The 14,855-nt window shown below is 42.9% G+C and overlaps 1 protein-coding gene across 1 annotated transcript; it reads right to left on the reverse strand.

Moving 5' to 3' along the window:
* Positions 1–214: 214 nt before the first annotated feature.
* On the reverse strand, positions 215–10,183 carry nt5dc2 (5'-nucleotidase domain containing 2). Its single transcript, XM_072366872.1, has 14 exons — positions 9,737–10,183; positions 7,783–7,967; positions 7,618–7,692; positions 7,462–7,517; positions 5,395–5,488; positions 4,503–4,631; positions 4,078–4,138; positions 3,864–3,966; positions 3,668–3,769; positions 3,498–3,579; positions 3,288–3,374; positions 2,312–2,452; positions 1,489–1,553; positions 215–818 (listed from the first exon to the last, which is right to left on the reverse strand). Exons 1-14 carry the CDS (start codon positions 10,110–10,112, stop codon positions 557–559), a joined length of 1,818 nt encoding a protein of 605 aa, XP_072222973.1. The 5' UTR covers positions 10,113–10,183; the 3' UTR covers positions 215–556.
* Positions 10,184–14,855: the final 4,672 nt, after the last annotated feature.

The following is a 14,855-nucleotide window of genomic DNA, read 5'->3' on the forward strand; positions in this document are numbered from 1 at the left end:
CCTAGCAACAAGCAACCAATTAAATAAATGGAAGACTACTTCTCAGAGACATTAGAATCTATATGCACATATAATTATATGTATTTTAATAATCCTCGTTTTCACTCAGCCCTAGGCAGTATTTATTCTTTTTAATTCACTGAGGTTCCTTACTCAATTGTACCTTTATATTACATGGAACATATACAGTACAAGAAGGTCAAGAGATAGATAATTCAGCAAGATTTTAGCTCTTTATTTGTTTTAATTGTGCGACTGTAGCTTAGCTATTCACAATACCCACAGTTTCAGCCAGAGACTGTTTGTCTTTTTTGTCATTTCTTCTAACTGAAAATGTGGACACACTCTCTGGCCAGCCTCTGTAGATCTACAGCACCCCCCCGTGGATTCACCAAGGACTCACTATGTTGAGCAGGCATATGTGCCTTGTGGAGGGTGTTGTGTAGAACAAAAAAAACAGTTAAACAAATCATTTCCTCCAGCTATCTCAAGTGTTTGCCAGTCCTAAAATGTGAAATCCTATGAGTCAGTCAAGAGAGCCCAGCTCTCATCATATTCATCTTATGTGAGACATGTCGTCCAGATAAGGAGTTTTCATGCAGCCTGTGCAAAGCTGATCCATCCACAGGGGAGCTTCATGCTGAAGAGGGGTGCGGCGTGGGTAGAAAGTGTAGGAAAGGTCGTAATTCAGCAGGCAGCTCAGAGAAGTCATGTAGATGTCAGAGAACCGACTCAGGCGCCTGGAGAAGTAGGTGGGGTTGTGACATGTTCTGAAGATGCTGCCAAACTGAGGGTTGAAACAGTTCTTTGTCATCACCCTGGAACACAAAAAAGTAGTGAAAAAAGTTAATATGCCACATAAAATGTACATGCATTCATGTTTGAAGCAGCAGAGGGGGTAGAAGTAAAAACTAGACAAAGTTAAAGCAGTGTTTTACCGGCGAATACCAAAACTTTTCATTAAAAAAAAAAAAAAAGGGGGTGACATACACCAATCAGCCATGACATTAAAACAACAGACGTGTAAAGTCAGCTATACTGCTGATGCAATGTTGGTATTCATATAAATGCTACTTATACACTTGCCGCCTACCGAAACACTTCAGCAATCAGCCACCTCACACAAGGCAACCGCAAAAAGACTCCCACCCTGAACAGGGTCCAAAGGATCTGTTGCCAAGGTCTCAACACCAGACATGGCAAGACATCCTCAGATGTTCTCTGTCCACACCCTGACAGGTCAGAGCTCAGGCACGTGGTCATAAGCTCATGGCTGATTAGTGTATATACACATACAACATGTACATTCAACAAGAAGAGTAAAACTCAGATGAGGTGTAATTAGGCAAATTCAGCATTGTGGCAGTACTTAACTACAGGAGCCACTGAACAGGCTGTGTCACTGAGTTCACTGGGTTCACTGGCTTTACTGGGTTCACTGGGAGGAGCTTAAGACGAGTCGAGTTAAGTTAAGATACTGGAACTCACCTCAGTTCTTCTCTTTCTTTCTGCCACTCCAGAAAAACATGTTTAGACTCTGGGTCCCGGTGCGTCTAAGATATTTAAGAAGAGCATGATCAAATTACCATATGCTGATAAGCATGAACATATAGATGCAAATATTGACACCCCCACCCCCACATGAGCAAAGAATAATCTGAAACTCATTTCACAAGATAAAAATGCACATAACACGTATTCTTTTCCTGTGCTGCATTTTTGGACTTTAAACAGTTGCATGTGACCCAGTCACAGGGCAGCAGGGGCTTGCAGACAGGAGCTTTCTGTGGAAAGGCATTTCCTACATTAGCTTGGGTTGTAGGGGTCACTTAAATGTGGAGCCACACTGATCATTTTTTCACGACTGCATGCGTCTGTGACACTGAGGACATAGATCGTCCTTCCTGTCTAATTTTACACCCTTTCCTTCTCCCCCTTTACAGCTGCCATATAGGGCGCAACATGTCTTAACAGTGAAACATGAAACACACATCTTTGGCTTGCTTGAGTAGAAACCTGCCCCGAGAGGAGGAAAACGTTCAAATCTGGGATGACGTTTAACTATGTGACATGTTTCAATATCAAACTTTTGCAGATAGTTGCTACTTCTGCTGAAACTCTTCTTCTAGCACAAGTTGATTTTCTCACCAGTTTTCTTCATAAAATGGAAGCAGAAAGAAAACTTGTGACTTTTAAAAACTATCTTAATAGTCAACATGATCACATCTGCCAACAGCTGGAATTCTGTGTTTTTGCTCTGTCTGAGGCCAAACAGTAAAAGCTCCCAACAATCAGGGAATAAACTGGTCACCTGAAGGCGCTCCATCAAGCCAGTTAAAGCCTGCAGCCAGGTGAGGTTCACAGCATACCGGTGCGTGCTCACGACTTTGGTTTCATTCTCCAGCTCAGGGACGATGGCGGCTGTGCGCCAGCCATGTCGCAACATCAGATCCTGCAACAAAACGGTGAAAGAGCTTTGGTCATTTTGTAGCAAATACAAAATCAGTTCTCATATCTAGCAAGGCCCCAAAGTATTTACAGGCGTCTTCACTTATAAGAGAAACAGCAGTGCGGGTGGAAAACTAAAGTATATGAGAGCATCTTTACCCAGGAGGTAAAGCAAGCTGGATTTAAGACTTTTTAACACTCAGAAGTAAGTTCTAATTAACCCCCCCCCCAACAAAAGCACAAATTTTCAGATTCAAGGTTCATTTTGTACAAGTGAAACAAAGATGTGGCGAAAAGGGGTGACACAGATAAACCAAACGTCCAATCACTGGTCTAACTTTATTATAACAACCTCATAGGCAGGTTGCAATTGCAGATAAAAGCCTGCATCTTCATCTGATTACCCAACAGTTTGAAAGACTTCTTGGACTGACATGGAGCCTCATATTCAGCGGCTTAAACTGGCTTCAGCCGTTGAGTTTTCCATTCTTTGTAATTTTAACTTTGTAATGACATGCATGTTATCATTGTGCAGATGGTTACGATGAACGTCTCCAGGAAACAGAAAAGGGCAGTTACGCTTTCTTCTTATCATAAAAAAAAGGATCTGCAGAAAAAACGATATACAGAAACCCCAAGAAAAGAAATAGGACATTTTAAACGTGACGCTACCGGCAGACTCAGAAGCAAACTTCCCTGCAAGAATTCCAACTTTGCTGCATCATACACTGAAGACATCAGTCAAATCTTAGTCACAGTACTGCAAATGTTTAGTCATAACTTGGACCTTTATCGAGTTGATTCATTACTAATAACAATCGCAGTGCTTTGATACTTACAGCCAAGTCACTGTAAAGATGGTCTCCAAAGTAAAGAACCCTCGATCCACTCCAGCCTGTCAATCTGAGAAAGTCAAACAAGTTTCCCTGAAACACAAAACACAGCTACAGTTAGTTCCCTAAGAGGTGCACACAGGCAACAGCTAGAGAAAGAAATAAAAGCAATGAACCGAATGACAACAGCGTCAGTGAGCTCAGAAAACAACTAACCTGTTTGTAAATCTGCCCTTTGTCCAAACTGGTAATCTTCTCCCACCGCAGGTCTCCATTACCATCCAAGCGTCTGAAAGGTCTGCAACAGTAGCAAATGTTGAAGAACGTTGCCAAGGTCACTCTCTAAAACCACAGCGACTTTGTCACGTTCGATAACAGTCACTCACTTGATGCAATCAGTGAAGAAGTGAGGTTTGTCCGCCTGCACGATGACAACGTCGAAGAAGTCTCTCCAGTTTTCCCCCGCCATGTGCGTCATTCCTTTATCGCTGCGGGCAGAACAAAAACCTCAGCATAACGGCTGGTAACAAAGCGTTTCCCTTTGTTATGAGTCAGAGTTGACATCGTGTTGCTCAGACTTACACAAAGCTGAAGGGGCTGTTGGTGATGAGGAACAGCTTCTTTCCGTCTCTGACCAATCGATGCAGGACAGCGTCCGTCTCTTCCCCTTTCAGGATGAACTTGTCTATAAAGGTCCAGGAAAACAACTCCGTGAAACAAAGAGTAACTGCGTATGTGCAGCAGCGTGCTGGCTTCAAAAAACTAAAATAGGAAAAGAATGAAAAACACTTCTTACGTAAATCTTGCATGATCCACTTGTACATGTAGCCTTTGATGTGAACCATGCCGATGGCTTCCTGTGTTTAAAGAAAAAAAAAAGTATGCGCGTTGGTGTTTTTCACATATTAAATTATTACATCTTTGATGAAAGGTTCAAATTTAAGAAAACGACTAAGAAACTGTCAGCTTGCATGTTAAGAACCAAAAGAGTTTTTGGTTTTTCTCTGTAACTGAAAACATGGCAGCTCAGGAACGAGAGGAAATGCAGTCATTGTTCCGAGCTCCACTCAAACTGTGAACCTTTTCCTCGGTTCAGCAGATTCCTGAGCCTCCAGTAGGATCACAGCGTGTGAAAACAGCCACACGCAGCACACCAAGTCACTGTGCGCCTTACGGTGGGAGCTACAGGCTGAGGCCAGAGCGAGAAGTGGAGGAACTCACAGTGACGTCCTTGAAGAGGTGGACTGGATCATAATCAATGTCATTGGTGATGAAAAAATCATTTGCCACAGCCAGGAGGGTCATCTCAGGAATGGAGAAAATGTCCATGTACTGCTTCACCTTTGGCCCCTGTGTATAGAAAGTAAATCAACATTTGTATCCTTTGACTGATTTCAGATGACATTCGAACCACTTTTAATGTTGCCACAAAGAAGCGGCCTTGACAACAGAGCCAACTCCCAGAATACGATTAGGGCCAAGCATAAACTATTTTGGAAAGGTCCGTTTCAAGGAGAAATAGAAGACGACGAGTGCACGTAGAATGTCTGATGGGCCTGAAATGTTTTGGACTCGATACAAAAACATCAAAGTACAAATTGATCTGAACTGGCATCGTGTCGGGAGGCTTCGTGACTGACCAGCTGAACTGACATTTCTACTTCTCACGACTGAGTGAAAACCATCAGTCTGAACACAGAGTTCCCCTCAGGTCAGCTTTTTAAGGACGGGAACACTGCATTCCGGCTGATTCATGACACCAATGGAACAAAATCTCCCATTTTACGTAAGAGTAAAGCCTTTTTAAATCCCAACATTTGAAGGATCACAGAGCAGCGACAGATTACATCCTGAACTTGTTTGAGAGTAGCCAGATTAGGTCAAAATATAAATACATTTTGAGCTTGCAATGTTTGGTAGGCAGCTTCTACATCTGTGCCAACTCAAACACATTCCGGTGGGAAGGAACGTTGAAAAAAAATCTGCACACAAAGTGCACCAAATGTAACAAATGTCCGACAGCCCTCTCTCCACCCAACTCTTGCTTTAAGCCTTTCCACCACCGAACAAATGCTCCTAACACAAAGTTAAGAGCAACAACGGCCCGCCTCACCTTTCCATAGAAGCCGCTGTCCTGCTGCAGGGGGACATGGTAGGTACCCCCGTAGAGCTGAAGGATTTCTTCATCTGGCACTGGACTCAGACCCCTGAGTGCGTCGGAAATGAGTTAATCAGTGGACCATAGTATGATCAAATAAAAGATAACGGTTTGGCCTTCAGGAGCAGGAAAGCCCGCTCATGTGAGAATGAAAGTGCACTTATTTCAGTTCTGTGATTTTACACGACATAAAAATCAATCATGTGGTCAGCAACAGGTGTTAAAATGAGGTAAATATCCAACTCAGACAAGCAACAACACATCACATATTATATCGTGTCATAATCATTAAAAAGAAAACAAAAAAGCAGCGTGTGAAAAACTAAGAGCACCCTGTCACTGAACAGCTTGGAGTTCCACCATTAGCAGCAATAATGTGACGTAATCTATTTCTGTGCAACTTCCTTGTTGAGCTGCTCTATTTAGGTCCCACCACAGCATTTCAGTCAGGTTTAGGTCTGGACTTTGGATCATTGCAACACTTTGATCGTTTCCTTTATTTTTAGCCATTCTGTTGTAGATTTGCTGCTGTGCTTGGGATCATTGCCCTGTTGCGTGACCTAATTTCAGCCAAGCTTTAGCTGCCTCACATTTCACTCTAAAATACTTTGGTATACAGAGGAGTCAATGGTGGATTCAACGACTGAAAGGTTTCCAGGTCCTGTAGCTGCAAAACAAGCCCAAATCATCAGCCCTCCACTACCGTGTTTGACAGTTGGTATGAGGAGTTTGTGCTGATATGCTAGGTTTGGTTTTCTCCAAACGTGGCACTGTGCATCATGACCAAACATCTCTACTTTGGTCTCAACTGTCCAAAGGACATTATTCCAGAAGTCTTCTTCTGCAACTCTTCCAAACAACCCGTACCTCCGTTCTGTCTTTTATAATTGTACTGCCGAGTCTGGATTTTTTTCGCACTTATCCTACAACTAGTTATGCTTTCCGTGTTTGTTTTTAATCCCTTCCCAGAATTATTGGCAGCAACAATTGCTTCTCTGTGATGATTGCTCGTGTAGTTATCGGGCCCGTCCACACGAGAACGTTTTTGTTGAATCCGCATAAATACTTTATCGTTTCGGCCTCGTGTCGAGACGGATCCGGCTTTTTCGAGGTATTAAACCGGTATTTTTTGAAAACGGGTCCCAGAGTGGGAATATCCTAAAACGCCGGATAGCCCGAAGTCGAGTCGTTTTCAAAAACGATGACGTATAAGTCCCGCCTCTCTAGCCATTAGCCTCAGCCGCCATCGCTAGACGCGTCATAACCACAGACATATAAAGAATATAACTTTACCAAGTCCATTGTACTTGTATTTTTCCAAACTTTATAATGTCTATGGTCATAACAACAACAACAATGGCGGACTACAGGCTTGCACTACCTTTATACATAGACATAAAGATTATTTATATCTGTCTATGCCTTTACACGCATGCTCTTTGGCTTCTCTTCCGGTTTTTGTGCATTGGTGTGGTGACGTCACAGCGCCACATACAGACCTGGCATATGTATTACAGCGTTTTGGGTCGCTTCCAGTGAATCAGTGTGGACGCAGATATTTCTGGAAACGACGCCATGTTTACGGATACTTTTTTCAAAACGACAGCGTATTGGGTGAGGCTGCGTACTCGCATGGACGGGCCCATAGAGGTGCTCACACTTGCTGAAGATCAGTTAATCTCGTGCAGCTGATTAGCAGCACCTGGCTGCTACTTATCCTCTTAATTCCAATGGGAGCAGTAAGAGTTTTTCCCTCAAACAATGCGTCGACATTTTGGCAATAGGTCATGTGTTGTTGAATATTTGAGATTGTATTTACTTAATCTAAAGACCTGGTAAGGACAAAAAGATTTTCATTAAGTCCTGATGTGTAAAACCATAGAACTGAGGGGAGGGGTGTACTTTCTTTGTCATGACTGATTAATTGTTTTTTTTTAAGAAACAAATCAAATGTTAATGTTATCATATCTGGGTTAAAAACAGCAGTTTTAATGCTACATTACATTTCAGCATTTCTCTTACCGATACACTGTTCCTGGCTGAATGTAATGGAAGGCATCAATTTTCATCAGGAGACCCTACAGGCCGAGAGAATAAGTTTCCTTTTGCAATTAACCATATGGGGAAAATACACACACACACACACATTTTCCTGTGAGGAAGAAAAATTGATTTTACCTTTTGGATGTCATAGTGAAGACCCCGGACTGCAAAGTTGGGTATGTAATCATATTTGGCAATGTCCTCAGGGTACTGTCAAGCAGAGAGCCAAAGTAGAATAATAAAGCAATTTATAAGCAGTTTGGACACCAGTAGACCTGATTCGACTTCTGTGAAACACACCTTAAAGTGCTCGATAAGAAAGCCTCTTGCTGTGTTGTAGATCAGTGCGTTGAGCGCATTGGAGTACTGAGCCAGGGTGTAGTCATAATCAAAGCCATAGATGTCCACCTCAGCCAAGTCGACTTCGTTATTGGCGTAGATGACCGAGGAGTTGAGGCTTTTACACGCACCAGGTGGAATCAGGTCTGATGCAGGAAAACACAGGTGGGAAAGCACAATTCATATTAAACTGGGACACGGTGGAGAGGACAAAAACAATCACTGTTGTTTGAGGACGGTTGAGATTGAAGCGCTCACACTGCCTGCTGATTTTGCACTTCTGCAGAAAGGAAAAGTAGACTCACTGCTTTTTTCTCTCCAGTTGGCCTGGCGAGCTCACCGGAGGTTGCGTAATATGTGGTTCTCAGATGTCAACTGACTATTGACTAAACTGAACCGAACCCAAAAGAACAGTTTGTGCACTTCAGTTTGTGTCAAAAGGCAAAGCTAAACGGGAAAACATTAAACAGCTAATTACCACTTCTAAACAGGAGTTATTTTTCCTATTCTGTGTTTCTGACCACTGGTCTGCTTACAGAGCTAACACATGCACACACATTAAACAGCTTGCTATTTGTTCCCGAGACAGACACAAATGCCCTGACTGGAACACAGACAGAGGGCCGTGTCGCTATTGATCTACATGAGAAAGTGGGCCACGACCTTTTATCCTGGGACAGTTCAATGGGCGCTGCAGCTGGGCAGCAGACATGCGTTCACCAACACTCTGACAGGTTCCCATCCAGCTTTTGCACTACTCAAAACCCCTCTCTGTTTGTGCAAAGTCACTGTTCAAAAGATAAGCACGGGTGAAATCGCGATTCTAACCATGAAGAATGCACGACCTGCTTTCAAGTGCCCCATTATGTTGAGAATCTGTAGTAGGAGTCAGTTAATGGGAGAGGGGAAGGAAAAGAAAAAAATAATACTTTCGGTGTCAACAATGAGGACAAAATGCACATTGGTTGCATAGGAGGGGAAAAACACTGAACCATAATGGAATATGTTGTGCTTTTCACCGGCAGCCACATCTACTTTATGCAATATTTTACTTCATACAAACAAAGATTTTCCAACAAGATTTATTTATTATAAGATAAATAGTGTAATTACATATGGATGCATGCAGGACAATCTCCAAACGCCCTGTGCAGGCTCCTGCATGAATTAATAACAAACACATGTGATCATAGAGATGGGGGGGGGGGGCATTATGATGCAAAAAGGGCTTTATGCTTTACTGAAACAAGAGTTTGAGCGCAATCATCTTAGTTGGAAAGGGATTTATATAGGAGGGTTTGTTGGTTTCTGACTGACACGGTTATTCCAAAAGCTGTCCCCTGCACCTTGTGTGCGCCACCGCTCTCAGCGGGGCTGGGTCGACATAAACAACTGTAAAGCAAACACGTTGCTCAGGCAGGCATGGCCACGCAAAGTCTTGCACGATTTACGCAGGTTTTAAACATCAACTCCTTTAACTTGCGCTCCAAAAACAGAACACTTCGGTGCGCTCTGAAGTGCAGACAGAGAGATATTGTGATGAAACTGTGAAAAACTATCATTTCGTAGTTTGATAGACGATCCCCTGCTGCTTCCGTCGCGCGATGAGGTGTTTTTGCAAAAAAAAAAAAAAATTATAATAATAATAATAATAATAAACCCGGAGCTCCTCGTGCGGGGTTCGTCATTAAACGTTGTGCTAACGTTAAAGGGAAATGCTCTGCCACCGTGCAACCAGAGGCATGTACGTGCCATCCGTGTGAGTCCGCTACTTAAGAAGAGGGTGAAGATGGACCTCAAGCTCACAAAATGTCCACGGCGTTAACACGTAAACATCGCTGACGGCCCGATGACGTGTTCGACTGCTTGTTTTGAGAGGGGTGCCAGGACAAAAGAGGGGGGACCCTGTGCTTACCGTGAACCAGCCGTTTCATGTCATTATAACGAGACCACAGGTAGGACTTCTGGTCCATCGGGGCTGCATTTGACGTGAATGACCGTCTCCTCACGCCAGTCACCCCGGGAGCCCTCACGGACTCCTTGGCTCGCTTCTTATCACCAGAACCACACCTGTGCGGAGGCTCGCTGGATGCCGTTGCGTCGCAACTCGGCCTGTCCGAGTCCGACCCAAAACTTTGCTGTGCAGTTTTGTCGCCCTGCTTTGTTCCCGTAGCCCCCCTGCATGTGGTGGAGAATCTGTTCACTTTGGTGGATCGGGCGACAGGAGGGGTCCTGTTTCCTCTGGCCCACAATGTACGCGTCAATGCTGTGCCCACGGTCTTGAAAGACATTTTTCAGAGTTCTGTAAACACGCCAACTACCGTCTACCAATGTAGACTGGAGCGAGCGGGAGGATGAAAACATAGCCTAGCATTTGGATTGGCCACGCCCCATAATGTGGGCCGCGCCCCCTCCTGCTTTAAAGAGAGGGGGCTGCTTGTCCTCCAGCCAATCATTATCCGAGATCTCGGCCTTACCTCTGATTGAATTCACATGAGAAAACAGTTGTGTATTCAAATGGATTTTTCCATTTCAAGTTTCCTGGTGCCTTGAGGAAATCCCTTTGTGTGCTGTAAGTGGTTCAGTTTATGTGCATTTAGTGATGAGGGGAAGTCTCTCATCCTTATCACGTATCATCAAATGAAGAAACCCTGTGTTGATGGAACCAAAGGGGAATAACGTGACATTTTTGCATGATGTGCTCAAACACCGAAGGCATGACTAGTTGTGGGATACACTGTGAATGTTGTTTTTGTACTTAGCATTAGCACTTTACTTTTGTTGTTGATGTGAAAAAAAAGAAAAGACAAGATTTTTACACTTCAATAGAATTTTTTTCACATCGCTGTATTTATTGTTGTGTTTGGTGCATTAGGTCTTAGATTCTAAACCGAAGCTTTACGATGAATGTTGTAAAGGTACAAATCATTTTGGTGTTTCCAAAAAAGATGGCGTGCTGCGTAAAATGTGAAAATATATTGAATGCATCATCTCTCCATTCCTTTGAACCATAAAACCTACTTTCAAATGAAAGTATAACGAAGACAACAGATCATTACCGTTTCATACAGAAACACAGTATGTAATGTTTTGGGATTTATTATCGTAATATATAAGACAGGCATCTTTATCTCAGTGTCGCATCACTACTTCATTTAGCAGCAGACATATTTTTTGGCATTGTCTTAGACGAACAACCAAGGCCTCCCCTGAAAAAGGCATAGTTTGGATGGCAGGACGTGTCGCTGTAAAACTCTGCAACCCCAACACCCTCACAGGCTTTTGAACTGTGCATCGACCAGCTGGATCATCCCTCTCTTGATCAATCAGACCACAGAAATGTTGTCGGCGTCACTTCGGATCTCAGCACGTCTTAAATGAGCTGTGACGCAAAAAAAAGCTGTTTTTGTTTAAGCACGTGCATTTGTGGATGCAGTGACAAACTGTGTTCACCGACAAGGAGTTTTCGAAGCGTTCAAGAGACCACACAACAGCATTGTGTCTGTTTTACACGCAGAGAGCCCAAAGGTCACAACCAATATTGCTTTCCCGTTTGTCACTTTTGTACAGAGATACCTGCAAACGATTAGAGGATGATGAAATTCACAGTTTTTTTTCTCCCTTTGAATATCATGTTGATAAGCATTGCTTTACTGCTCACACAGTCTTCACATAATTTCTGTGGATGGATCTTTTGCAACACGGTCATTTTACTGATCTGCTGCACATTTTAGCTGTGAAATGTTCAATCTTTTGAGATTTTGTCTTAAACATTTTACACTGTCCGACAAATGAAACAGCTAATTCAAAATTCTACACAAATGAACAACATTTTTAATATCAGCATTTGTTTTTTTTGTTTTCTTCTAAATCGCATGTAGTTAGAAATAGTGAGAAGGATTTAGAAATCATTGCGTTCTGTTTTATTTACGGTTTCTGTTCCAACTTTTTTTGCGAAGGGCGTTGTTGTTTAAACTGATTCTTCAGAAGATATCAAAGGGTGGAGGCACTTTGTGTTCCTGGACTGTGCAGACTGTGCTGTCGCCACACACGATTCAATACAGGCTGATTTTAACACAGGTTGTCAAACAAGTTAAACAATGGCAGAGCCATGTTATCAGATAGGCAAGAACAGGAGGAAATTGCAGGTTTAAGGCAGCTAGAGGCGCCAAACAACTAAATAATTCTCACCTTCACCTTCTCAACCTTCTGTTAAAGAGTTCTAAAATAGGTTGCCGACTTCAAAGCCTGCCCCCCTTTGACAGCTCCCCTTTCAGGTAGTTTGACTGCGGCAAGGGACACTCTCTGCAACTTCTCCTGAGATTCCTGCCATTCTCTCCTGCCTGGGCTGTTGATCATCCACCCAGCTCCTGTGGGCCCCCTTTCCCTCTACTTTCTCCACTCTTCAGAGGGACAACAGATTGCTCAAAAGACAGAAGTAGCAGGACCAGACAAGACGTCTCTGCCGCCCCCCCGAAGCTGACATGGTGCATTTGCTGTTCAAAAACACTTCATTTGAAGACGTGACACATGCAAACATGATTCATAGCGTCTCTTGCCATGCCCATCCCCCCAAATTTAGAGGACAACGTTCTAACCTCTGTGGTAATAATCTTGTCTCAGTGTCTTGCCTCCTGCAGTTCTCCAACAAAGCCGGCAGGTCAATAGAAACTGCCATTCGGCACAAGGATCCTTCAGGCACCTCCACAGGGATCCTGTTTTGTGAACTTTAACTCAAGCTTTCACATTATCGTCCCTTCCCCCGCAAACGAGTCAGTCCTCAATAGACCGTGGTCTGCCACTGCTGCCTGACCTGCACGCCTCCAGGGCCCTGGGCCAAACTCCAGCCAGAGACATAAACTTTTTGAAAACCTCTGCAGTCCATCAAGAGCAAAATCCAACTCTGTCGGCGCACAAGATTTGAAACAGCCGTGATTGCTATTTGTTGTTTTTATGAACAACGGCAGCGAGGAGTTTATTCTTAAAACCACAGAGTCTTAACTCTGCCTCACCGACACAAGACGGGAGGCTCAGTGGCTCTGTTATTCAGCTTCGATCCAGCCAGATTAGAATTTCAAAACCTCGACAAGTCAAGCATCACTATAACGCCCAAACAAAGCAAAATTTAGCTTGATTTAAGTGAAATCAAACTGTCTATAAGCAGATCTAGAATAGACGAGAAGTACAACCTTTTTCAGCAAGAAAAAATAATCCTATTTGCTGCTTCTTTAAACACTTCCAGCTAAGATAACAACAGATATGGGCAATGACGGTTGTTTCAAAGGCAAACAAAACAAGAAGTTCCTCTCTAAACGCTTCCCTAAACCTCTCACATTACCCAAGTGCATGAGCTGTTGTCCATGTTGTACTTCATGCAAAGAAAAAACAGTGATTTGTTTCAGCAAACTTTCTCACACTGCAGGGTTTTGTCGATATTTCCTGCATTTGCGCAGAACAACTGCCAAAGACTTCTGGATCCACTCAGTCATCCCAACTTCAGATTCCTGCGATTAGGTTTTGACCTCTTTTTGTGTTAGCACACAGGAGATCTGGAGCTGCTCAAACTTGCCCTGCAGGCTGGCCTTAAAAAACAAGCTCCAACAGTGAATACTCGGCTTGGAATTTCTTCCACATAAATGTGACTCTACATATGAGAAAGTAATCCACAACGGATTTAAAAGCTTTATCTGGTAGTGGTTCAGGGAACTTTCCCTTTAGGCTTCTAATCTTTGTTTTGTAATAGACCAGAGGTTTTGGCCCAGATTAAGCCTGACTATAATTCAGTTTAGTTGTTTTCAAGCTGTCTGTCTTGTTAAAGATGACTCTTGCTCTCATTGGTTGTTTTATCTTTTTCTGTAACAGATACAAAGAACATTTCTAAGAGATTAACATGTTCAGAGAGGGACTGACTGTCACACTTTTGTAATTCTTGTGAATTCTTGAGTCAGTGACAAAAGAGATTATTCACAGGTATAAAACGCTGAAGGCAGTTTGCAATCTTCCCAGGCGTGGACATCCCAGCAAGTTCACCCCAATATCAGAGCGTGCAATGCTTAGAAATGGCAAAAAAACAACAACTCTACAAGCCGTTGGTATGTTAAATATCATGACAGAATAATTAGAAAATGGCTGAACAACTAGGGTTTGTTTGGAAGGGTTGCCAGGAGGAAGCCTTTTCTCTCTGAAAAGAACTTGGCGGCACGGTTTAGGTTTGTAAAGTTGCACCTAAACAATCCACCATGAACTCCTCTGCATACCAAAGCATTCTAGAGTCATATGCGAGGCCGTCTGTCTGACAGCTAAAGCTTGGCAAAAACTAAAACTTGGTCGTGTGGGACAATGATCCCAAACACAGCAGCAGATCTACAGCAGAACAGTGGAAAAAGAAAAGAAAAACCTGATTGAAATCCCACGGTGGGACCTTAAGAGAGCAGTGCACACACAAATGCCCCAAAATGAACTGAGGCAATGCCGTAAAGAGGAGATTCCTCCACAACAATGTGAGATACTAAAAACATCACACGGAAAACTGCTATTTCCCGTTAGTGCAGCTAAAGGTGTTGCCACATGCTATTGAATGTGATGTAGTTAGTTTTTCTTTTTCCACACTTCTTCATTCTAGCTTAATTTTTGTCAAAGGAATCAGATTGTATTTAGCTCATTTTAAGACCTAGTAAGGACCAGATGACCTCCTATGTCCTAACACATAAAAGCTTATAATTGGAAGAGTTTGTACTTTCTTTTCACATGAATGGGACAGTCTGGGACTTAAACTGAGGAGTATGTTCACACTAGCCTTTGATTGTATTGCTGTACTGTGGGGACATCCACATGTATAGGTATGGTTAAGAAAATCTTTGCAATTAATCTAAGAGACACTTATTGTGCCTACAGGTCAATAATATAATTCTATGTGATAATTCTGTGATTTGTATAAATAGCTATTTGTTATAACCCAATATAACCCATCTCGCCTACTACGAAATAAAAGATTTTTTGTTGGCACACTTGTTTTGCTCCAACTCTCTTTCTGG

The sequence above is a fragment of the Leuresthes tenuis genome, unplaced genomic scaffold (genome assembly GCF_036924035.1).
Source record: "Leuresthes tenuis unplaced genomic scaffold, fLeuTen1.0.hap1 SCAF_16, whole genome shotgun sequence".
NCBI classification, from domain to species: Eukaryota; Metazoa; Chordata; class Actinopteri; order Atheriniformes; family Atherinopsidae; genus Leuresthes; species Leuresthes tenuis.